This window comes from Scyliorhinus canicula, chromosome 5 (assembly GCF_902713615.1).
Source record: "Scyliorhinus canicula chromosome 5, sScyCan1.1, whole genome shotgun sequence".
NCBI lineage: Eukaryota > Metazoa > Chordata > Chondrichthyes > Carcharhiniformes > Scyliorhinidae > Scyliorhinus > Scyliorhinus canicula.
The window spans coordinates 203215542-203242160 of record NC_052150.1 but is presented as its reverse complement, the minus strand read 5'-3'; the positions used below and the strand labels follow the sequence as shown (position 1 = coordinate 203242160).

At 50.0% G+C, this 26619-nt stretch overlaps 1 protein-coding gene across 1 annotated transcript in view; it reads right to left on the bottom strand.

Annotated features, from left to right (window-relative positions):
• Positions 1-26619, bottom strand: part of LOC119966526 (receptor-type tyrosine-protein phosphatase N2-like) — a 983927-nt gene that overhangs the window by 513314 nt on the left and 443994 nt on the right. Inside the window, exons 5-8 of the mRNA XM_038798374.1 lie at positions 24421-24586; positions 21705-22158; positions 13081-13305; positions 10312-10352 (exon numbers count right to left, since the gene is read on the bottom strand). Coding sequence (XP_038654302.1) covers positions 10312-10352; positions 13081-13305; positions 21705-22158; positions 24421-24586 — 886 coding nt within the window. The remainder of the gene's footprint in view (positions 1-10311; positions 10353-13080; positions 13306-21704; positions 22159-24420; positions 24587-26619) is intronic.

The following is a 26619-nucleotide window of genomic DNA, read 5'->3' as shown; positions in this document are numbered from 1 at the left end:
TGATCGGAGTCGGGAGATTCACAATGGGTTTGACGCCCGGCGAGAATCCCGTTTTGGCACTCACACCCGATTCAACGGGCCATCTCTAGCGGCCCAGGAGAATCGCCCTCAAAGTCTTTCAAAACATCTTATTACATAAAAGTGTCAATTAATTTAAAGAAAAGGAAAGGACCAGTCAATCTATTGGGAGTTTATCATAGACCAAAATGTAGAAAGGAGCTAGAGGTTAAGATCTTGTGCACAAATTTATAGAAATTGTAATTTGCACTGCTGCCTCACAGCGCCAGGGACTCAGGTTCAAATCTGGCCTCGGGTGATGGTAGAAGTAGAATCTGCACGTTCTCCCTGTGTCTGTATGGTCACCGGTCCTTAATACTAAGTGACTTTAATTATCCAAAGATGGACTGCAGTTAAGGCAAGTGAGAGAGGTGAGGAAGAGAGATTTCTACAACATGTCCGTCACTGCTTTCCAGAACAGCTGGTGATGCTGAGTTCAACTGGGGAAGAAGTTGTGCTGGATACACGTCTGTGAAATGAAGTGGGTTTATTCAGTAACATAATGAAAGGGGAACAACTAAGAAACATCAATTACACCACAAGTAAGTTCATTATACAAGTAAATATGAGAGGGAACAAAGAGGTTTGGCCCAGATCTTCCGAGCAAGGGCAATGCTGGTCTGGTGCTGTTGCACTCAAAAATGGATTGGCCATGCTAAATTGCCCCTTAATTGGAAAAAAATGAATTGGGTACTCTAAGTTTGAAAAAAAAAGTTTAAAGGTCCAGTGTTAATGTTAGTGGATGAATGGGTGGATGAGTGAGTGAATGGGTAGGTGGGTAAGTAGGTAGGTAGGTGGGTGAGGTGGATAAATGAGTATAAGGGTAAGGTGAGTAAGCAGGTAGGTGGGTGAAGAAGGAGTAGTCAGGTCAGCAGGGATAGTTGGGTCAGGTCAGGGGATTAGTCGGGTCGAGAAGGGTGGTCGGGTGATTGGGAGTAATTGGGTCGGGTCAGGAGAGATAGGTACAGTCCAGGAGGGAAGTAGGGTGGTGGTCAGGTCAGGTGATAGTCGGGTGTTTGAGGGTAGTCATGTCTAGTTGGAGGATCAGTCAGTTGGTCGGAAGGGTAGACAGATGGTCGGGTGAAGTTGGATCAAGGGGGTAGTCGGCTGGTTGAGAGAGTCGTCAGGATATGGGTAGTCAGGTATGCAAGTGTAGTCAGGTCGAGGCGGGCTAGTTGTTCGCCCTGATCCGAGCGGCAGTCAGATCGGGAAGATAATCAGATCAGGTCAGTGGGGACTGGGGGTCGTCAGGTCTGGTCAAGGGGTAGTTGGGTTGGATAGGTAGATAGGTGACTGGGGTGGTATTCAGGTCTGGTTTGAAGGGATAGTCATGTCAGGGAGGTAGTCAGGTTGGGGAGTGTAGTTTGGTGGTCGGGGATAGTCAAGTAAGGTCTGGGTGGTTGTTGGGGGATAGTGAGGTCAGTAGTGTAGTTCATCAGGGGAGTAGTCAGGTCTTGTTTGATTGCCTGATTGGTATTTATTGTCTCGTGTACCACAGTACAGTGGGCGCGATTCTCCACACTCACGCCGGTTCAGAGAATAGCGGGCCGCGCATATGTTCAAGGCGACGCAGGTCCGACGCCATCCCGCTATTCTCCGAACCCCACACAAACTACACGTCGGCATTCCCGGCAAAGGCCTCAAATCCTGACACGACCAGAATCGCTACTTATTGGCCCCCCACTATTCTCCGGCCCGGATGGGCCGAAGTCCCAACGTCATCACGCAATGTTTTCACACCGGCCAATACACCTGCTTTTCAAGTTTGTCAACCAGTCGTGCTGGCTGACGAGAGCTTCGAGTAGATGAGAGCACTGCTCAGCGCACCGCTCAGCGCACTGCTGGAGTCTGGCCACAACGGGGCAGGCTTCCCCGAGAACGGGAGGCGGGTCCAGAGCGGGGGGGAGTGGGGGAGACTGAGGGGGGAGTGGGAGAATGGTGGAGACGGAGGGGGGGAGTGGGGGAGATGGAGGGGGGAGTGGGGGAGACTGAGGGGGGGAGTGGGGGAGACTGAGGGGGGAGTGGGGGAGACGGAGGGGGGAGTGGGGGAGACTGAGGAGGGGAGTGGGGGAGACTGAGGGGGGAGTGGGGAGATGGAGGGGGGAGTGGGGGAGACTGAGGGGGGAGTGGGGGAGATGGAGGGGGGGAATGGGGGAGACGGAGGGGGGAGTGGGGGAGATGGAGGGGGAGTGGGGGAGACCGAGGGGGGAGTGGGGAGATGGAGGGGGGGAATGGGGGAGACGGAGGGGGAGTGGGGGAGACGGAGGGGGAGTGGGGGAGACTGAGGGGGGAGTGGGGGAGATGGAGGGGGGGAATGGGGGAGCGGAGGGGGGAGTGGGGGAGACGGAGGGGGAGTGGGGGAGACAAGGGGGGAGTGGGGGAGACGGAGGGGGAGTGGGGAAGACAGAGGGGGGGTCAGGGAGACGGAGGGGGGAGTGGGGGAGACGGAGGGGGGAATGGGAGTGGGGGGGGGTTAGGGAGAGAGTGAGCGAGTGACCCGTCCAACCCCGTTACAAAATGTCTGCCACCATGCCATGGCGTGCCGGTCACGAGGACAAGGCTGCTGTTTGCCCTGTGGCTTACGGCCACAGGCCACTTACGCACCGGTGAAGAGGACGTAGTTAACTGCCCGTTGGATGCAGAAAGTGACCGGGGTTAGGCTGCCCGCGTGTCAGCAGCGCGACCAGGCCACCGGGACACACAGGTATCCCGTGGCAGGCGGCTGCCGAGGTGTCGACTAACCTCCGTGTAACATGTCCCGTTTCTCTGCCCCCCACCACCCTTCTGTAGGTTAGCACAATGTCTGTGAACAGAACGGCTATGTTCTGCGCAGTGGTTGGGGCCGCTCTACTGGATTTGGAGATGCAGCAGCATCCACAGCCACAAGCCGCAGTGGATGCAGGGCCAGCTGCAGCAGCAGAGGGACGGGCCGGGGAGTTGCCAGTCGTCGAGCAGCATGGGGGGGGGGGGGGGGGGGGGGGGGGGAGGAGGAGGAGGAGGAGAGAGTGAGGGTGCAGCCACGGCACCAGAGGCGATGACCAAGGCCGAGGGTGTACTGTGCCCGTATCTCTTTCCTAGCAATGACGGACATCACCTGCAGGAGGAGACTCCGGCTGCATTGGCGGACGGTGATACATATCTGTCACCTCGTGGCGCACCTAGCCCCACGTGAAACGGGGGGAGGACACGCGATCCCGGTTGCCATCAAGGTGACGGTCGCTCTTAACTTCTATGCGACCGGCTCCTTCCAGTCTCCGAGCGGGGACCTCTCCAGGATCTCCCAGTCATCGGTGCACATGTGTATCCGGGATGTGACCGACGCCCTCTATGCCATCGCGGACCGCGACATCACCTTTCCCGAGGACCAAGCAAGTCAAGACTCATGAGCTCGTGGATTTGCCAGCGTGGCCGGGATACCGATGGTGCAGGGGGCAATCGATTGTGTTCACGTCCCCATGCGCCCGCCTGCAGGGGACAGGGAGGTGCTCACAAACAGGAGGGGGACATACTCCATGAATATCCAGGTGGTATGCGACCCCCACATGAGGATCATGAACCTCTGTTCAAGGTTCCCAGGGAGTGTGCATGACTCCTACATACTGGCGCAGTCGTTCATCCCTGCGATGTTTGAGGGGCGTCCCCCCCCGGGCTGAGGGGCTGGTTGCTAGGCGACAGGGGTTATCCGCTGAGGTCTTGGCTGATGACGCCTATACGGAGGCCTCAGACCAATGCGGAAACCCGATACAATGAGGCCCATGCAGCAACCAGGGGTGTGGTGGAGCGCTGCCTTGGCCTCCTGAAGATGAGATTCAGGTGCCTGGACCGCTCCGGAGGGGCCCTGCAGTAGCAGCCCGACAGGGTTGCTCGCATTGTTGTGGTCTGCTGTGCGCTGCACAACATTGCGATGCAGAGGGGAGATGACCTGCTGCAGGAGGCGGAGGGAGAAGCTAGTGGCAGTGGTGCCAGCACAGAGGAGGAGGAGGAGAGGGAGGAGGAGGAGGAGGAGGAGGAGGCTGGTGGAGTGGCGGGCGCAGCACGCAGACACGACCCAGGTGCTGGTGATGTCCAGGAGGCGGCACGACGGACCCGGCGAGGACGGCGGGCACGCGACGCCTTGGTGGCAGCACGGTTCACGCGTCGTATGCGACGTCCCCGCTGAACACCAAACCACCACCTGCATCGCTAGTCGTGCAGAGGGTCAACACACAACTGCCACCACCACAACCCCCCCCCCCCCCCCCCCCCCCCCCCCCCCCCCCCTCTCAGTGTACACTGCTCCACTTCGATATCACCCTTACCACTGGGTCCGGACGGTATGGTACAACATCGATGGCTGTGTCAGCGGGTGTGATCAGTGCCATATGGAATGATGACAGCTCGCTCTGCGAAGAGCTGTGAGCTCAGAATCGTTAGAGAGAGTCTGACCCATGGCAATAGCTGAACCATCCACCTTGGTGGCCGCTGAGATCGTCACGGACACTATCACATGCCCGCGTGGGCTAGCTGTGGGAGGGGGTGGGGGGAAAGGGACTGCACACCCGGCACCAAAGTGTCACCGCTCGTCAACCCCAGCGACACTCGGTCACCATCACAATTCCTGTGGCTGTGGAACAATCACACGGTATTACAAGTAAGGTGGAACAGTGCGTTTAATATGAACAAACATTTACAGGTGCCCTAGCCCGTACAACTAAACTGTGCCCTTCACCCGTGCCAACTTACTCAGTGTCTCTCTTTGTTGCCTTACGGGCCCTACCACTATGTCTAAGTGATTCCCCAGATGATACAGCAAGAGTGGAGGAGGACTGCTGCGAATCGCCCCCTTCGACTTGTTTCTCCTTCGGCAAGCGTTTCCTGGGGCGACCCGGCCTTGATGGGCCAGGCTGCTCTGCGGGCGTCTCGGGTGACATTGTGCCACCCTGCTCTGCCTGCTGCCCACCCGATGCACCAGGGATGGGACGGGGGGAGGCCGAGAATTCCGGGACGTCCCGTGATGGAGTTAATGGGACGGGCCCCGAAACCTCCTCCTCCCTCGGGGAGCCCGGTGGCCCCCGGGCCTCACTTAGGGACAGAGGTGCGAGCGGGGAGGTGCCCCGTCGTGCCACCGACACCTGGCTCTGCCAGTCCTGGAGGCCTGCAACGGTATCCACCAGGATCCGAAGGTTTGCAGAGACGGAGTCCAGGGAGTTAGACATTCCCGCCAGGGACTGTGCGATCTCAACCTGTGAGTGTATGACACCATCCAGCACATGTGTCAGGCGGTTGATGCTCTCCGCGACGGACTGCTGGGACTGTGCCATCGACTTCTGGGACTGTGCCATCGACTGCTGGGACTGTGCCATGGCGTGCTGCGACTGGGCCATGACCTGCTGAGACTCGGCCAAGGCCCGCAGCGCGCCGGCAATGTCGTGTTGGCTCTGGCGCATTGCTGCCTGTGAGAGGGCAACCCTGTCCAGGGCCGAGGATGACGCGTGCACATTACGCCCAACGCCTTGCATAATCTGACCCATTGCCTCCACCGCGGATGCCCCCCGTGCGGTGTCGGCCTGGGTTGCTGCCATGAGTGGCACCACTCCCTGCTCGTGCACGCGGTTCGACTCCTCTAACAGCGTCTGCAGAGTCTGGAAGACAGCCCTCATCCCGTCATTGTGTCCCTGGGTTTCTTGATGCATCGGCTGTGCGGGTGGATTGAGAAAGTCCAGGAACTCGGAAAACGTCTGGGAGCCAGCTGCATGCTGGGCCTGGCCTGGCCTCCGCCAGTCCAGGCCCTCGGCTGCTCCGACCTCCACCTCCTGTACCTGCTCAGCTGTGATGTGCGACCCAGACTGTGACCCAGGAGCCTCATCACTAAATAGCCCAACCGGGGTGAGTGTCTCTGGGATGGTGGATGGTGTGGGAGATAGCTGTGTCGCAAGCTCGAGATCGTCTTGGGTCGACGCCTCCTCTATGTCATCGGCCCGCTGAGAGGCCGCAGGGCGTTCGCGGGCCATTTCTCTCTCTTGCTCTGTCGCCGCCCTCTGGGCGTCCTGCTCCACAGATTTGGTTGGGGAGGATGGGACTCCCCGCTGATCGGGCACCCTCTGTCGTGCGGCCCTCGGTGAGGTGGGGGCAGATGCCTGTGTCTGCCTGGAGGCAGACGGCCCTGGTCGTTCGGCATCACGTCCTAGGGAAGAGAATGAAACGGGTTATTTAGATTCGCTCGGCCGGGCGCTGGACGGTCCCAGTGGGAAGGGTGTGAAGGGACAGAGGATGGGGGAGGTGTTCCAGTGCGCAGGGTGTGAAGGGACAGAGGATGGGGAGGTGTCCCAGTGGGCAGGGTGTGTGAAGGGACAGAGGATGGGGGAGGTGTTCCAGTGGGCAGGGTGTGAAGGGACAGAGGATGGGGGAGGTGTTCCAGTGGGCAGGGTGTGTGAAGGGACAGAGGATGGGGGAGGTGTTCCAGTGGGCAGGGTGTGTGAAGGGACAGAGGATGGGGGAGGTGTCCAAGTGGGCAGGGTGTGTGAAGGGACAGAGGATGGGGGAGGTGTCCAAATGGGCAGGGTGTGAAGGGACAGAGGATGGGGGAGGTGTCCAAGTGGGCAGGGTGTGTGAAGGGACAGAGGATGGGGGAGGAATCCCAGTGGGCAGGGTGTGTGAAGGGACAGAGGATGTAGGAGGGGGGGTGTTTGTCATGCAGGGTTGTCTCACTTGTTGCAGCTCCACCAACCTCGCATTGCGCGATCTCCCGGGTGGCAGATCCCCCAACAAGGTCCAGGGCCCTCTGCTCAAACGTGGTGAGGGGCCGCAGGATGGGCAAACCCCCTCCAGTCTTGTTCCGCTCACGGGTGTTGTGAGCGGTCTTGTCCTGTTGGGGGAGGGGGCATAGGTAGATCATTACAATACGGCAGGTATCAGCAGGCCGTTCAGATACTGGCACAGTTTGGGCGTCATGTTGTAATAAGACCATTGCATCTCTCCACTGGGGCCAGAGCGCTGGGTCTGTGACAACTTTGTGAACCACCCTCAACTCTCTCTGCCCCAATCCCCCTCCACCCCAGTGCCGGGTCTGTGGTCTGCCCCACAGCACTGACGGCAGCAGCCACCTCACGCCAGGCCTGGCGCACCGCGCTGGCAGGGTGGCGATGCCCTCTACGCGGGCAGATGATGCCCCTCCTCTGCTCGATTGATTCGAGCAGCGTCTCCACGTCAGCCTCAACGAACCGCGGAGCTGCTCTCCTGAGCTCCGACATCCTGGCCTAGTTTCTGTGCTTGTCCGCGCCTTTTTACGGCGTCGGGCGGCGTCACGTGGGCGTGTTCGTAGCGTCGCCGCGTTCCGGCGTCATCACGCACGTGATTGACGCGGCCCCGTTCCTAGCCCATTTCCCGGACGTGAATACCTCGGGAAATGGGTCGTGTCGGGCCGTCACAAAAGTCGCGGGTGCGGAGAATCACGCCCAGTATTTTTCTGCGGCCAAGGGAACGTACACAGGGCGTACATAGTAGACAAAAGAATGATAGAGAGTACATTGACAAATGGTACACCTAGAAACAGTGATTGGACACATAGGGCGGGATTCTCCGACCCCCCCGCTGTGTCGGAGAATCCCTGGGTGGCGGCACGAATCCCGCTCCGCCACCCCATCGCCGGCTGCCGTATTCTCCATGCCAGTCGGGAGCCGTTGGCAGCGGCCCCTCCAGCAATTCTCCGGGCCCGATGGGCCGAGCGGCCGTCTATTTTTGGCCAGTCCCGCCGGCATGAATCACTCACCTCTGACACCGGCGGGACCTGTCAGGTAAGTCAGCAGGGTGGTCCTCGAGGGGGTATCCGACCCCAGGGGGCTCCCATGGTGGCCTGGCCCGCGATCGGGGCCCACTGATCTGCAAGCGGGCCTGTTCCATGGGGGTACTTCTTCCTTCCGCGCCGGCCCACGTAGGGCTCTGCCATGGCCGGCACAGAGAAGACAATCCCCCGCGCACGCGCCAAAATACGGCAGCCGGTCTGTGCATGCGAGGAACCCGCCGGCGGTTCCGCGCGTGCCCGAGATCACGCCGGCCCTTTGGTGCATGCCTGAACTCGCGCTGGCTGGAGTAGCGCCAACCCCTCCAGCATCCACCTAGCCCCCAAGACAGGTGAGAATTCCTCACCTTGGGTGCCCGTTGGCGCCAGAGTCGTTGGCACCGGTTTTCCCACCGGCGTGGGGGCTTAGACCCCGGAAAGGAGAATCCTGCCCTGGTGATTTTCCATTCTATTGCTTCTACAGTCCTTTCGCAGCTTCACTTCCCACAATTGATCAACCCTTTCAAACTACATTATGGCCACTGTGGGCTAAATTCTCCGTTTGGGAGACATGTTCATGCCGGAACTGTATCGGGTCCGATTCGTGTTTCCATTGGGGGCACTAGTCATTACACGATTCTCACTGCTGGCGCCAAGAAGCGGAGAATTTGACCCTTGATTTATCAAATAAACTCACAAAATCACTGGCCAGGATTCTCCGACGCTGCGCCGTGCGGTCGGAGAATCCCCGCGAGGTGCGCGAGAATCACGCTCCGCCGCCCCCGACGCTGGCTTCCCCATTCTCCGCTGCTAATTCTCGGGCGCCCGCGGCACTCCCACCGCGCCAGTGGGGGGCCGTTGGCTGCCCCCCCGGTGATTCTCTGGGCCCCGATGGGCCAAGTCACCGACGAGTTTGGCCGAGTCCCACCAGCGTGGGTTACTCAGGTCCCATGCAGTGGGTCCTGGAAGGTGAGTGTGCGGGGGCCATCCTGGAGGGGGTGCGGGGGGGATCCGACCGCAGAGGACGGCCTCCACGGTGGCCTAGCCCGTGATCGGGGTCTACCATTCGCCGGACGGGCAGGTTCCACGGGGTCCTATTTTACTCCGGGCCGGGACCCTGTAGGGCTCTGCCATATTGCCAGGGGGCCAACGTGGAGAAGAGAACCCCGTATGCGCACAAATACGCCGGCCGTACTGCGCATGCGTGCAAATACGCCGGCCATACTGCACATGCGCAAATTTGCGCGGGCCATTCCGCACCGCTGGAGCTGTGGGGACCACTCCACCGCCAACCTAGCCCCCTAGGAAGGGGAGAATGCCTCACTTTCGGGGGCCTTTGACACCGGAGTGGTTGGCGCCGGTTTTCACGCCGGCGTGCGGACATAGCCCCATTATTAGAGAAACCCGCCCACTATCTCCCAATTGTATATGTTTCCTTTGAAAACAGTCAACAATCACTTCTCTTATCTGCCTAATGTAAACTCCTATAAAGCTGCTTCCCTGGCCCCATGTTCATTATCACTTCAACCACTTGCCTTCACACCTCCTGGGTTGATGTTCTGACATTTACAGTCTAACTGTCTTAATCTTCTTTTAAAATCTTTTTATTATTGTCACAAGTAGGTTTACATTAACACTGCACTGACGTTACTGTGAAAATCCCCTAGTTGCCACACTCAGGCGCTTCTTCGGGTCCACTGAAGGAGAATTCGAAATGTCCAATTCACCTAACAAGCACATCTTTTGGGACTTGTGAGAGGAAACCGGAGCACCCGGAGGAAACCCACACAGACACGGGGAGAACCTGCAGACTCTGTACAGAGAGTGACCCCAGCAGGAATCGAGCCTGGAACCCTGGCACTGTGAAGAAACAGTGCTAACCACTATGCTACCGTGCTGCCCATGTCTTCAGCCCATACTCACACACATGTTTGTTGCCCAGTACATAACAATCACATTGTAAAAAATATTTTAAAATCTTATTTTCCTCATTTTTATCAAACCTCTTCAGAGAAGAACCCCAGCTTTTCGAATAGATTCGGCCAGCAGCCCATTCCAATTGAATGGAAAATTGTGGCAAAAGCTTAAAGCGGTCCTTCAGTGGCCACTAATTGGCCACTTAAGGGTCGCCATAATAGGGTAGCAGCAAGCCACATGCTTTATTTAATGAGCCAACCAATGCCTTCAAATGTGCTGGGGGAGGCGAGGAGGGAGGTTAAAGTTCACCCCTCTGATTCTGGGTCAAGGTAGACCCAAACATTTTCTCTAAGGTTCTCTTTGACCAACAATTAGAAAGAATTAGACATAGGTATGAAGTACTTCCTTTTCCAATATTTGTGACTGGATAATAATTCAGTGCACCTAAATCCTTGAGCTCACATCATTCATTCCGTAATAATCAAACATGTGACCATTGTGGAGTTCTTGGTAACTACAGTCCGAAACGCATCACTGAATCTCTGGAACAACTTTACAAAATGGATGAATAATCTACAAACCTTCTCAGGGAACTCTTCATTCACTTCATCATCTTGTTTTTCTGTCAACATGAAGGAGGACATTGGTTTTAGGATATTTTACAGGTAAATCATTAGAAAACAAACTTATCCAAATATTTAAATGATGCAGCCCTCTCCTCCTCCACACACCACCATGGCTTATTGGTCTCACCTGGTGTGGTACACACTGGGTCATCCAGCATACGAGGCTCTCAACTGCAATCCTATTTTGGACCAAGATGGCCATGTGCTGGAACTCAGCTGGACCATAAAGGCGATGTTGATGCAGGGAGCACCGGTAGGTGACCTCTGTTCTTGAGCTTTACAGGCCTGATTATCTCCTAAATTATTCAAAGAGCTCCTGGGACTCTGACACCAGCAGAAACTCATCATGAGAAATTCCAACCAGGTTACTAAGAACCCAGAGGGCGGCACAGGCACAATGGTTAGCACAACTGCCTCACAACTCCAGTTTTCGGAGCTGTGCTCCGAAAGCTCGTGTTTGAAACAAACCTGTTGGACTTTAACCTGGTGTTGTAAGACTTCTTACTGTGCTCAACCCAGTCCAACGCCGGCATCTCCACATCATCACAACTCCAGGGTGCCAGGTTCAATTCCGGCCTCTGGTGACTGTCTGTGTGGAGTTAGCACTTTCTCTCTGTAGCGGCGTGGGTTTCCTCCGGGTGCTCCGGTTTCCTCCTGCAGTCCAAAGATGTGCTGGTTAGGTGGATTGCCATGCTAAATTGCCCCTTATAGTGTCCAAAAGGTTAGGTGCAGTTACTGGGTTACGGGGATAGGGTGGAGGCGTGGGCTTAAGTAAGGTGCTTTTTCCAAGGGCTGTGCAGACATGATGGGCCGAATGGCCTTCTGCACTGGTAAATTCTACGATTCTATAGAAGCAGAGCCAAGATGAACAAATCTCCCATTTACATTGAGGGGGATCTTAGAGCTAGAACGCGCACACACACAATCCAATTCAGGTGCAATTCAGCTATGCATTTCTATAGCTTCCAATGTCATGATCGGTGCAGACCTTATATGTTTTTTTAAATCCATAAAAGCAATATAACCAAGCATCCTGGGCTTTATAATAGTCTATGATCTTATATTAAGCAACAACTGGTACACGCATACCTTTTAAGATCAATGCCCAGCCTGTACCAAGAGTTTCCTCAAAAACACTTGCTGCAATTATCCCCAAAAAAACTTCTTGTTCCCATTAATGTTCGCAGAATTGCTATGTACCTTTAGCATCACTGGGAACATTGGCCTCAGAGTGAGTGTGAGATAGGTTTACCAGAATTATACCAGAACCCGAAGGGTTAAATTACAAAGAGAGACTGCTCAATCTCAGGTTGTATTCCCTGGAATTTGGAAGGTTTCATGGAAATCAGGCAGCAAACACTTGGCAAAAGCATGACTGTTGCTAAAATGAGGTTGAAATGAAACATTTGCGCAATTCTATTTTGTACCATTTTCCCTGGGAGAGCCTGACTTCATCAGTTCAGTGACCCAGTTCATTGCACATCTTCACTGAAAGCTAAGGCTCCCATAATGGTGTCATTAATATTCTTCTGATTTAACATCCCACAACATCTCAGCTGCTAATACCAAACATACCAGATCCAGAAGTGACCAGCCTGATTGCATTGATGCATTGTACAAAGGTCACCTTGATTGTATCTGAAGCTAACATGGAAGATTAAAGAACAGGCATCAATTTTGTATGTGGACATGTGGGGTTGTTGTTTTATTACCCTGTCTCTATAGCCTCATCCATGTGTACAATCCTTTGCCATCTATGTACCCCTCCAATTCTGACTTAAACATCCCCAATTTTAGTCACTTCACCAAAGGCAGCCGTGCCTTCAGCTGCCAATCTTCCCTAAACTTTAAAATTCAGTCTCCAGTACTCTTTATCTCTCTCCTTTAAGATCTTCTTTAAAATCTACCTATTTAACCATGCTTTTGTCACCTGTGCTTCTATCTCCTTCTCTGTCTCAATGTCAAAAATGGTTGTAATCATGCTCCTGTTAAGCACTTTGGAGTATTTTGCTGCATTAAAGGTGATATTGAAATACAAATTCTTTGTTATTGTTTCGCCCAAGTAATTTGCAGGGTGCTGAAGCTGGTTGTATTGTCAGTGGGTCATCTCGTCCTGGATGAGATACATTCGCAACTAAAGCTGTTTTGATGGTGTTGATTAAAGTGTTGTAGAGTGGTGTTCAAAAGAAGACCAGTGATCTAACAGAGCTACCCTTCGATATTCCACTCAATGCGTCACCACATCCGAGCACTGCTGCAAAAGAAAGCCCATGTTTGGTGCCTTCTCCAAAGCCAGATTGCAGAGGTCATGTACCGGGTCAGGTGATGATGTCCTGATCGGCTTTGTGTTTGGAGGCAAAGCCGGAGCCAATGATCAATAAAGATACCTCCACCTAATGAAAATGCCTTTCCCATACACTGGCACAATATTAATTATGTAACAGTAATTTATTTTGCCATGTAAATTGTACAGGTAACAAATTAGATTCAAAGTAAATCGCACTGCTGCCTATGGCGCTGAGGACCCGGGTTCGATCCCAGCTCTAGGTCACTGTCCATGTGGAGTTTGCACATTCTCCCCATGTCTGTGTGAGTTTCACCCCCACAACCCAAAGATGTGAAGGGTAGGTGGTTTGGCCACGGTAAATTTCCCCTTAATTGGAAAAAATAACAATTGGGTACTCTTAATTCAAAAAATATATATTTAAAGTGAATCGTCCTTACCCAGAGTGAACTCATCTCTCCTATTTGCTTCCTCCTCTTCCTGCTGTTGCAAATCCGGTTTAGTCTTGAGGCTGCCTTTCCTTACATCGCTGGATGTGTCATCATCTACAACTTGCAGGGCATCAGCTATGACATCGGACAATTCATCCAGCTGTTTGGCAGTCAGGCCATCCACGTTCACATGCTGTGTCCCAAGCTGTTGCACCACAGATTGAATGAAATTTTCTGACAGGAGAGCAGAATGCAGATTAGGATCATTCCAATAACATGTTACATTTTTTTGGAAAAGCAAGGGGAATAAACAGAGGTCCTGTGGGGTTGCTTGCCACCAGTGAGGAAGGACATCAGTCGTCCTTACCTGGTCTGGCCTACATGTGAGTTCGGACCCACAGCAATGTGGGTCTTAACTGCATCCTGACATCGCCTGGAAGGCCAATCAGTTGTACTAAACCGCAAGGGAAAAAACCTATAGTGGCTGTATCTTACACCACTTGGATCGAGTGCTTGAAGAATGTGGCTCACCGCTTTCTTGAGGGCAATTAGGGCTGGAAAATAAATGTTGGCCTTTACTGTAATGCTCAAATCTGAAGAACGAAATAACAAAAATATGGAGAAGCGGAATGGCTGAAGTAGGCAGGAAGTAAGCATAATATTTACAGAAGTGTATCTGAAGACATTTAATATTGCTGGAATGAGATAAATAAAGGAAAGCAGCAGAACTATCGAATTATTGTTGTACGCTTTTGTGTGAAGGCAGTGGACTCATTGATCTGGGGACAAATTTTCAACATATAATTTAAGAAAATGCTCCAATCAATGTGGAGCACATGAAGTATACCATAGGCAATTGGTAATACAGCAAGGCAGCAGGAAACTTGGTGAGTTGAGGCCAAGAATGTACACGCGGGAATTGTGATACAGTTGCCATCCCGGAGGCATGGTTGAGGGAGGGACAGGATTGGCAGCTCAACATCCCTGGATACAGAATCTTCAGGCTAGATAGGGGAGGGGGTAAAATAGGAGGAGGCATTGCATTATTACTTAAGGAGTCCGTTACTGCAGTAAGGAGAGATGATATCTTGGAGGGGGCATCGAATTAAGTTTTGTGGGTTGAGTTTTGGAATAAAAAAGGGGCTGTCACATTGCTAGATGTTTATTGTAGAACCCCAGATAGCCAACGGGAAATTAAAGAGCAAATATAAGAACATAAGAACAAAAGAACTAGGAGCAGGAGTAGGCCATCTGGCCCCTCGAGCCTGCTCCGCCATTCAATGAGATCATGGCTGATCTTTTGTGGACTCAGCTCCACTTTCCGGCCTGAACACCATAACCCTTAATCCTTTTATTCTTCAAAAAACTATCTATCTTTACCTTAAAAACATTTAATGAAGGAGCCTCAACTGCTTCACTGGGCAAGGAATTCCATAGATTCACAACCCTTTGGGTGAAGAAGTTCCTCCTAAACTCAGTCCTAAATCTACTTCCCCTTATTTTGAGGCTATGTCCCCTAGTTTTCCTTTCACCCGCCAGTGGAAACAACCTGCCCGCATCTATCCTATCTATTCCCTTCATAATTTTAAATGTTTCTATAAGATCCCCCCCTCATCCTTCTAAATTCCAACGAGTACAGTCCCAGTCTACTCAACCTCTCCTCATAATCCAACCCCTTCAGCTCTGGGATTAACCTAGTGAATCTCCTCTGCACACCCTCCAGTGCCAGTATGTCCTTTCTCAAGTATCCTTACTTGACCAAAACTGAACACAATATTCCAGGTGTGGCCTCACTAACACCTTATACAATTGCAACATAACCTCCCTAGTCTTAAACTCTATCCCTCTAGCAATGAAGGACAAAATTCCATTTGCCTTCTTAATCACCAGTTGCACCTGTAACCAACTTTCTGTGACTCATGCACTAGCACACCCAGGTCTCTGCACAGCGGCATGCTTTAATATTTTATTGTTTAAATAATAATCCCGTTTGCTGTTATTCCTACCAAAATGGATAACCTCACATTTATCAACATTGTAGTCCATCTGCCAGATCCTAGCCCATTCACTTAGCCTATCCAAATCCTTATCGCAAATATGTGCACAATTCGCAGAGTTGTGCAAAAATAATAACAATAAGGTAATTATATTACGTGATTTCAACTTTCCCAACATTAATTAGGAATAGTGTTAAGGGCTCAGGTGGAGTAGGTTTCCTAAAATGTATAGAGGAGAAGTTTTTAGGTTAATATATACAGGATCCAACAAAGGACGGTGCAGTGCTGGACCTAATTCTGGAAAATGAAGCCGGACAGCAGCATTTTAGTGATAGTGATGACAAAATGGTACAATTTAAGCTTGTTATAGACAAAGAAATAAACGTTGCAAAAAAGGTTTTGGATTGGGGGTGAGCGGATTTTAGTAAAATAAGGTAGGATCTGGCCAAGTGATACTGGGAACAGCTACCTGCAGGGAAATCTACAGAAGGACAGTGGGGATGTTCAAAAAGGAAATGTGGAGGGTACAGGCCCAACATATTCCCTCTAGGGTGATAGGAACAAGCCCAGAGAATGATGGATGACTAGAGGTGTTGACAGGCTTAAAGTGGACAAATCTCCAGGTCCAGATGAATTATGACTCAGGCTGGTGTGGGAGGTGAGGGAAGAGATTGCAGGAGCTCTGACCCAAATTTTTAATTCCTCACTGGCCACAGTGGACGTGCCAGAGGTCTGGAGAACAGCTAACGTGGTTCCACTATTTAAGAAGGGTTGTACAGATAAGCTGGGGAACTACAGAGTCTCACGTCAGTGGTGGGGAAACTATTGGAGAAAATTCGGAAGGAGAGAATCTATCTCCACTTGGAGAGGCAAGGTTTGATCAGGAATAGTCAGCATGGCTTTGTCAGAGGGAGGTCATGCCTAACAAATTCAATTGAATTTTTTGAGGAGGTGACCAGGTGTGTAGGTGAGGGTAGTGTAGCTGATGTAGTTTATATGGATGTAGTTCATATGGATTTCAGCAAAGCCTTTGACAAGGTGCCACATGAGAGACTTATAAAGAGGGCAAATGCACATGGGATACAGGGTAATTTGATATGGTGGATTTAAAATTGACTTAGTTATAGGAGTCAGAGGGTAGTGACAGACAGCTGCTTCAGTGACTAGAAGCAGTGCTGCCCAGTGGCGTACCACAGGAATCTGTGCTGGGTCTCTTATTATTTGTCATTTATATAAACAACATAGATGACTATGTGGGGAGTAGGATAAGTAAGTTTGTGGATCATACAAAGACTGGCCAGGTAGTTAATAGTGAAGTTGAGTGTCTTGGGTTACAGAAAGTTATAGACAGGATGTTCAAATGGGTAGATAAGCGGACAGGGTGGATAGGCACAAGGGGACACAAGTTCAAGCTGAGGGGCAGGAGGTTTAGGGGGGATTTGAGGAAAACTTTTTTCCCCAGAGGGAAGTTCTAATAATATAATAACCTTTATTAGTGTCATAAGTAGGCTTACATTAACATTGCAATGAAGCTACTGTGAAAATACCCTCGTGTCCACACTCTGGCACCTGTTTGGGTACACTGAGGGTGAATTCAGAATGTCCAATTCACCTAACAAGCACGTCTTTCGGGACTTGTGGGAGGAAACCGGAGCACATGGAGGAAAGCAACGCAGGCACAGGGAGAATGTGCAGACCCTGCACAGACAGTGACCCAACCGGAAATCGAACCCAGTTCCCTAGCACTGTGAATCAACAGTGCTAACCTGCACTGCCGAGGAGAGTGGTAGAGGTGAGTTGCCTCCCATCCTTTAAAACGTACCTGGATGCGTACTTGGCATGTCATCACATTTAAGGGTGTGGGCCATGTACTGTTAAAGGGACTAGATAGGTAGGTCAGGTGGTTTTCACGTGTCGGTGCAGATTCGATGGGCCGAAGGGCCTCTACTGCCCTGTGTGATTTTGTGACTTGTCCACCCACCAGAGCAATTGAGCCATTCAGGAGCCATTAAGATGATCAGACTCCACCTTTGTCCACAATTGCTGCGCCTGCGAGTTTGGCTCTTGCTTCTCCCAACCAAATTTACCTCTCTTTGAGGGTGCCATCTCATTAAGACACCCTCGCCTTGGACATGCAGCCACAGAATTGGCCACTATTGGCAATGGCGTTGCAGCAGGTGCTGTGCTGCCAGCCCTCTGATTGGGCTGGCAGCGTTTTCACAGAGTCATAGATGTTTACAGCATGGAAACAGGTCCTTCGGCCCAGCTGGTCCATGCCGCCCAGTTTCTATCACTAAGCTTGTCCCACTTGCCTGCATTTGGCCCAAATCCCTCTGCCCATGTAACTGTCTAACTTTTTTAAAGGACAAAATTGTACCCGCCTCTACCACTGCCTCTGGCAGCTCGTTCCAGATGCTCACCACCCTCCGTGTGAAGAAATTTCCCCTCTGGTCTCTTTTGTATCTCTCCCCTCTCACCTTAAACCTATGCCCTCTAGTTTTAGACTCCTCTACCTTTGGGAAAAAGTGTTGACTATCTACCTTATTTTATAGACCTCTATAAGATCAACCTAAGCCCTTCTACGCTCCAGGGAAAAAAGTCCCAGCCTATCCAGCCTCTCCTTACAACTCAGACCATCAAGTCCTGGTAGCATCCTCGCAAATCTCTTCTGCACCCTTTCTAGTTTAATAATATCCTTCCTATAATAGGGTGACCAGAACTGAACACAATATTCCATGTGTGGTTTCACCAATATCTTGTATAACTTCAACAAGACGTCCCAGCTCCTGTATTCAATATTCTGACCAATAAAACCTGGCATGCTGAATGCCTTCTTCACCACCCTGCCCACCTGCGACTCCACCCTCAAGGAGCTATGAATCTGTACCTCCAGATCTCTTTGTTCTGTAACTCTCCCCAACTCCCTACCATTAACTGAATAGGTCCTGCCCTGATTTAATCTACGAAAATGCAGCACCTCACATTTATCCAAATTAAACTCCATCTGCCATTCATCGGCCCACTGGCCCAACTGGTCAAGATCCTGTTGCAATCTTTTATAACCTTCTTCATTGTCCACTATGCCACCAATCTTGGTGTCATCTGCAAACTTACTAACCATGCTTCCTACATTCTCATCCAAATCATTAATATATATAACAAATAACAGTGGACCCAGCATCAATCCCTGAGGCACACCGCTGGTCACAGGCCTCCAGTTTGAAAAACAACCCTCCACAACCACCCAAGCCAATTTTGTATCCAATTGGCTACCTCACCCTGGATTCCGTGAGGTTTAACCTTTTGCAACAACCTACCATGTGGTACCTTGTCAAAGGCCTTGGTAAAGTCCATGTAGACAACGTCGACCGCACTGCCCTCATCTACCTTCTTGGTTACCCCTTCAAAAAACTCAATCAAATTTGTGAGATATGACTTTCCCCTTACAAAGCCATGCTGACTTTCCCTAATTAGCCCTTGCCTGTCTAAATGCCTGTAGATCCTGTCCCTCAAAATACATTCTCACAACTTACCCACTACAGGAGTAGGACTTATCTGTCGGTAGTTCCCGGGCTTATCCGTACAGCCCTTCTTAAACAAGGGAACACCATTTGATACCCTTTCAATCTTCAGGCACCTCTCTTGTGGTTGATGATGATTTATATATCTCAGCTGGGAGAAATACTGCAGGGTAAATTCTATCATATTGTGGTCACTGCTCCCGAAGGATTCCTTCACCTTAAGTTCCCTGATCAAGTCTGCCTCATTGCAAATTCAGAATTGCCTGTTCCTTGGTAGGCTCTGTCAGAAGCTGCTGCAAAAAGCATCTCTTAGGCATTCCACAAATTCCTTTTCTTGGGATCCACTACCAACCTGATTTTCCCAGTCCACCTGCATATTGAAGTCCCGCATGATTATTGTGATATTGCTTTTTTACATGCTTTCTCTATCTCCTGATTTATTTTCTGTCCACATCATAACTACTGCTAGGGGGTCTGTACATAACTCCCATCAGGGTCTTTTTACCTTTGCGATTCCTCAACCTTACCCACAGAGATTCTATGCCTTCTGATCCTGTATCACTTCTTGCTATCAATTTAACTTCATTCCTTACTAACAATGCAACCCCGCCCCCTTTGCCTATCTGCCTGCCCTTTCGATAGAACATATATCCTTGGATATTTAGATCCCAGCCCTGATCCCCTTGCAGCCACATCTCTGTGATGCCCACAACATCGTACCGGCCAATTGCAATGTGCGCAACAAGCTTGTTTACTTTGTTCCGTATACTGTGCGCATTAAGGTCCAACACCCTCAGTCCTGCATTGAGGCAAGGTCTATTGGGAAGACCATCCTCGCAAAGTCCCGCGCCTGCATGTAACGGAAACTCTCCTCCCGCCCCAACCCAAACTTCTCGTTCAGCTCCTTTAAGCTCGCACACCGCCCTCTCAGAAACAAATCCTTCAGCTCCCTAATCCCCTTCTCCTCCCATCCCCAAAATCTCACATCCATCCTCCTCAGCTCAAATCCATGATATCCCCGATTGGCATCCCCCCCGATCCCGCTCCCAACCTAAAATTCTGCCAAAACTGTCTCCAAATTTGTGGCCATCACCACCGGCCTCACTGAATACTCCCTGTGTGGATGTTGTCCTGTATTGGATGGCAGCCCCAGCGGCAGCCTCTTATTTGGTCGCAATCATCATCAATAGGGGCTGGTTTAGCACACTGGGCTAAATCACTGGCTTTTAAAGCAGACCAAGGCAGGCCAGCAGCACGGTTCAATTCCCATACCAGCCGCCCTCAACTAGCGCCGGAATGTGGTGACTAGGGACTTTTCACAGTAACTTCATTTAGAACATAGAACAGTACAGCACAGAACAGGCCCTTCGGCCCTCGATGTTGTGCCGAGCAATGATCACCCTACTCAAACCCACGTATCCACCCTATACCCATAACCCAACAACCCCCCCCTTAACCTTACTTTTTAGGACACTACGGGCAATTTAGCATGGCCAATCCACCTAGCCCGCACATCTTTGGACTGTGGGAGGAAACCGGAGCACCCGGAGGAAACCCACGCACACACGGGAAGGACGTGCAGACTCCGCACAGACAGTGACCCAGTCGGGAATCGAACCTGGGACCCTGGAGCTGTGAAGCATTTATGCTAACCACCATGCTACCGTACTGTCCCCTATTTGAAGCCTACTTGTGACAATAAGCGATTTTCATTTCATTTTTCATGTGTTGCCTTGGCTCCAGCATTGGTTCATGGATTCATAACAGTCCCATATATGGCAATGAATATCACTGCACCACATTAACCAGAATATCGAGTGAACTGGTCATACCTTGGATTAATAGGTTTTCTTCAAAGGCAAACTCGCTGTACTAAAAATAAATATCTCCGACACACAATTTGCCCTAACACCCTCTTTGACCAGCTCCTGAAGACCATTCAGGGGTTAAATGTACTGCAATTTACCTGTCAACATTTTTCTTTACACAAAGCTAGAACAAAAGACCTTAATAGATTTTAAAAGAGAATGGATCAATATTTGGGGACTAATTGAACAATTCTTTTAGAGCCTGGAAGTGTGCGGAAGGGCGAACAGTGGCCGCAATTATCACACTTTGACTCTAAGTGCTCCCGCCAGCGGGTAATCGGGAGTGTTTCCCGCTACCACGGGAAGCGATGCTCATGTGCCGTTCAATGACACTGAGAAACTTTTTTTCAGAGTATCAGGTTTTACGTTGGCCTAAACACAGACAGGTCCCGCAACACCCCGTCATGGACTCGCTAAATGCCCCCCCTTCTGATCCTCCACTCAGTCCCCCATATTTCCTGCCCCACCTCAGTTCCCTGCCTTCAGGCGCTGTCCCTCAGTCCCTCCCCTCCATCAGGACCCCCACCCCTCAATTCCCACATTCAACCCCTCCACCTTTCACTCAGTTCTCCCCTTCAGACCCTGCCCCTTGGCAATGCCCCATCCCTTGGCACCTTCTGGGGTGGAGGGATCACAATGGGGTTAGTACCCTCCAAACACTTGCCTCCAGGGTGTCGAGGAGGCCCTGGAGAACAGATGGAGTTTGGGGAAGCTTGGGCTGGGAATGAGGAGCGCAGGTCAGGGGTCTTTTCTGGGATGGGGGTCCGCCCATCTGTAGCCTTGAAGTTTATTAAACTGTCTTTCAGCATGTCAAGTTTCAGTGCTACATCTGCCCTTTCTAGGAAGTTCTTCAGAACAAAGAGACAGCCTCTTTAAAAAAAAACTGTTTCGACAGAACACCTGCCCAAAAGAGAAAGCAGAGTGAATGGACCCCCGACGAGCAATATAAACGAACAATGCCAATACTTCCTTTGAACTAGCTTACACCTGTCAATCAAAAAGATTATAAAAGGCAATGGACCATGAAATTGAATGTAAACAATACAGTTCAAAGCTTTTGGGCTTCTAAGCATGCACCGAGGCCTGAAAAGGTTAAAGGGCAATGAAATTGACTGAAAAAATCGTGCTACCTGCCTGATAATGATATTGACATGAGACTTAATTAGGTGTATGCATGTTCCCATTTTGTAACCTCAAAACCTTTATACTGTCTCAGCAAATATTTTCTCTTATATTTTCATACGTACCATCCATGTTACTCAGTGGGTTTTTTCCATTGATTTTACTGGCGCTGGATTTATATAATGCTTTCTCCTCTTTCAGCTCTGGCCGTCTGTCATGAGCTTTCCAATGGAGCAGCTCACTTCTTGGAGGCCATCCCTGGCTCTCTTTATTTTCACCTTCCTGCTGCCAGACATCTGGGTTGACTGACAAATCATTTCCCCTTGCGGCCAGTTTCTGTCTCAAATAACTCTCCAGTAGTGCTACCAGTTGCTTGTTGTCGAGGTGCTCATTAACAGGAAAGCCCTCTTGTGACTGAAGATGACCTCCTTGCTGCTGGACTTGACTTAAGGGCCTGGATTGAGCATGTTCATTGTCAGGGTAGGGATGATGAAATGCAATGTCATGGTTTGATGACGTTTTCCCTCTGTGTCTTTGGAGAAGTTCATCCAAGGAAGAGTCCGATTGAGCCGTCTCACTCTGTCATGAAACATAAATAAGACAATATGGTTTGCGATTCATCAGAACATGCTGTTGGTTCTCAATAAAATCATTATCAACAAGCTAATCTAGGTGAATAAAATCCAGATTGCTAATCCTTACTATCTGTATATTTATTTAAAGGGGGAGGATAGTCCATGAGGACTCTCGATTTGAATGGTCTGTGTAAAAATTACATTGCTCAGTTTTCCACATCTGCACTTCCCAACCTGGAATTGTTTCCTTCCTCTGGGTGGTAAAACATGGATTTGTGAGTGAAATAGTGGTCAAATCATTGGCATTTACATTTCTTCCATCTGCCATCTACAGTTGGTATCATCAAGTTTATGTATCAATTCTTCCTCACTGGTGAAATCTCTGGGGACAATCAGCTGGGTTCTACAGCTGCACATCTGAGATGTAAGTGAAAATTTCCCCTTCTTGTGTTTATTTTCTCTATAACTGGTTGTTTGTTCCCCACCTTCTACATCCTAATTTATCAGTCTTATTATGCAAAGCATTCTCCAATTTTATCCTTCTCCGTGAACACTGGGAGTAATGTTTGGCCAAAATATTGCGGCAGACATTAGTTCCCAGTGACGCAGCCCCCTTGTATGATCCACCAACTCTCAGACAGAGAGCAAAGCTTTTGACAAAATAATAACTCAGCTCAGGTGTTTGCTTCAGAGCCAGGAGGCTCCAGGTCCACTCAGGGATTTGAATTTGTATTCTAGGCTGACACTTCTGCACTGACAGAGAGGCGTCAATCTTTGGAGGAGACATTTAATATGAACCTTAACCAGCCGAACAGCTGAAGTTTCTGTGAACATTACTTCAAGAGAAAATTGGAATCATGGACAACATTCCTTCATCAAGCGACACCAGAAGTAATTAATTAGTCACTTGGCTTGCTGCTGTTTGTGGAACATTGATGCATTCAAAAGTAGCTTACCTGCAAAACACCACTGTCTGAAATGCAAATCAATTCATTGTAGCTGAATCTATATGGGACATTTATAAGAGATATTATAGAAGTGTTTTTTATAAATTGAAGTTCTTTTTAATAGCACTACTTTGGTGAACCCTAAGAATTATCTGATGCTCCTATGAATAAAAGATCTGTAGTACAATTCAAAGTTGTGGAGGAACAAAAATGGACAACACTTGAATGATGTTAAAGTGGACAAGGATGAAATTAAAGGGACCTACAAGATTTTGTGAACACTAGGGTAGCATGGTGGTTAGCATAAATGCTTCACAGCTCCAGGGTCCCAGGTTCGATTCCCGGCTGGGTCACTGTCTGTGTGGAGTCTGCACGTCCTCCCCCTGTGTGCGTGGGTTTCCTCCAGGTGCTCCGGTTTCCTCCCACAGTCCAAAGATGTGCGGGTTAGGTGGATTGGCCATGCTAAATTGCCCGTAGTGTCCTAATAAAAGTAAGGTTAAGGGGGGGTTGTTGGGTTGCGGGTATAGGGTGGATACGTGGGTTTGAGTAGGGTGATCATGGCTCGGCACAACATTGAGGGCTGAAGGGCCTGTTCTGTGCTGTACTGTTCTATGTTCTATGTTCTATGCTCAGCATCCAACTAGTTCTGAGCAGTAATGAAAAAAGACAAAATTGCAGCCAGAAATAAGTACTCACAGGAGAATGGCCTAAGCAGAAAGAAGGAATTCAGTTGGGTAGATCAAAGGTAGACTAGGGAAGATGGGTTTATAGAAAGCTTTGAAGTCAAGGACAGAGCTAGTGAGGCACATTAGTTCTGGAAGACAGCGACATATTTAACAAGGTCATGGCAGACCCTGATAGTGGGAGCTGACGAGGGGGAGGAAGTCACAAACAGCAATCCAGTATCAAAAGAACGGAGGGTGTGTGTGTGTGTGTGTTGTGGTGGGGGGGCTGGCTGGGATGCAATAACTAGAGCGGTTACTGAAATAGGGTGGGGAAACGCCATGGAAAATTAGAGGATCTTAAAATCAATGCACCAATGAACAAAGGGAAAGGGAACAGGGATGTGTAGGGCATGAATATGCAGCATTGAAGTGTGAGAGAGAGACTTGGGCCACAGAATAACTCACTGCCACCCTTTGATGTCTGCTTCACAAAAGGACTGCGGAATAGACAACTCCTGTATTCTTGTCATTAATAAAGAACTATCACTGCTACACATTGTAATGCATTTTATGGTTTCATGTGGCAGTAACTGTCCAAGCCAGTTATATATTTCTGACCATTTTAGAAAGGGAGAAATGAAAATCAATACAAACCTTGTCAGTTCTGGTCTTATGAGATGGCATGGGATTAGCTGGCTGTGATAAAGCACTGAGAAGCTGAAGGTATTGATGGAGCGACTCGAATCCTTGCAGGTCACCATCATCTGCCCCTTTATAATCTTTATAATCTTCCTCACTTGCAATCTTTTCTTTTGTAGCTCTAAACAATTTTTAAAAAAAGACTGCCAGGTGAGTTAAATTGAAAATGACATTTAAAAAGTGAGTTAAAACAGTTCGGCATTAATTGAGTGAGCAAGTCATCACACCGCATAAAACATGAACAGGCTCTTCATCACTAAGCAGAGACAAGTTCAAGACGGTGACGCTGTTTCACTTCAAGCTATGTGCCATTGACTTTGATCCACAACAACAATGTTACCCCATCATTTAGCATAGCCCTATGTGAATGACAAGAATTATTTACCTGGTCCATGTCTCTTTACTGCTGGAGAACGATCAACATGTTGACAGGGTTAGATGAAGAAGGATACGTTGATGATCTTAAATGAACGATACGAGGAGGCTCATATCAAGCAAAACACAAAATGGGCCTGATGGGCTAAATGCTTGTTGGTGTCTTTCTTAGATACATATAAAATGGAAGCAGGAGGCCATTCGGCCCTTTGAGCCTGCTCCACCAATCATTATGATCATGTTCAGTACCCTGATCCATCCTTCTCCCCATATCCCTTGATCCCTTTAGCCCCAAACACTATGTTGCAAACACTCTGCAGCTGTTCTCTTATCAACTCTGCCATAGGGGCTGGTTTAGCTCACTGGGCTAAATCGCTGGCTTTTAAAGCAGACCAAGCAGGCCAGCAGCACGGTTTGATTCCCGTACCAGCCTCCCAGGACAGGTGCCGGAATGTGGCGACTAGGGGCTTTTCACAGTAACTTCATTGAAGCCTACTCGTGACAATAAGCGATTTTCTATTTCTATCCTCCTTAAATATTAGCTGCCAGTAACAGTATTTGTGGTGCCATTTGCCTTCTCAATCTATGGTGCTCATTCATAGAACATACAGTGCAGAAGGAGGCCATTTGGCCCATCGAGCCTGCACCGACCCACTTAAGCCCTCACTTCCACCCTATGCCCGTAACCCAATAACCCCTCCTAACATTTTTGGTCACTAAGGGCAATTTATCGTGGCTAATCCACCTAACCTGCATGTCTTTGGACTGTGGGAGGAAACCGAAGCACCCGGAGGAAACCCACGCAGACACGGGGAGAACGTGCAGACTCCGCACAGTGACCCAACGGAGAATCAAACCTGGGACCCTGACGATGTGAAGCCACAGTGCTATCCACTTGTGCTGCCCCATTCCATGGTATTTATGTTGTACATCTCTTTTTCAGTGCATGGTGCTCCTGGACAGTCCCTGCACTTCAACCATTGGGGTTCACTGTGTCTACCCGCTTATGAGAAAATAGTACTCATGCATCCATCTCAATCCATGGTGCTCAGCATCTCCATGCCTCATCAATTCTTGACACTTCTGATGTCTTTTCAGGCTATGGAGCTCATGGTCTTCAACATCGCCTCAATACATGATCCCTTCCTTGGTGTAAGGTATTTATCCTGCCCATTAAGGGACAGCATGGTAGCATAGTGGTTAGCACTGTGGTTTCACAGCGCCAAGGTCCCAGGTTCAATTCCCCGCTGGGTCACTGTCTGTGCAGAGTTTGCACATTCTCCCCGTGTCTGCGTGGGTTTTCTCCGGGTGCTCCGGTTTCCTCCCACAGTTCAAAGACGTGCAGGTTAGGTGGATTGGCCGTGCTAAATTGCCCATAGTGTCCAAAAAGGTTAGAAGGGGTTATTGGGTTTGGGGGATAGGGTGGAAGTGAGGGCTTAAGTGGGTCGGTGCAGACTCGAAGGGCCGAATGGCCTCCTTCTGCACTGAATATTCTATGTATGTAATTTCTTCATCAACCTATGGGTCTCTGGCCTCCATCCCTTGTCTAACCCATTCTTTTTATGATGTCCATTTGTTCTTCAACCCATGATGCTCTAGCCTCCACCCCTTTCTCAATCCATGGTGTTCACCTGTCTTCCGCTAATTCTCTCCATCCCTCCTCAGCACCATGGTGTTCATTATTTCCACCCCTTTCTCATCCTGCTCCTTCTCCATGGCTACTTGCGAAGAACTACTCATCATTCCAGTTTTGGATGAATAAACTGTGTGGATAGGTTC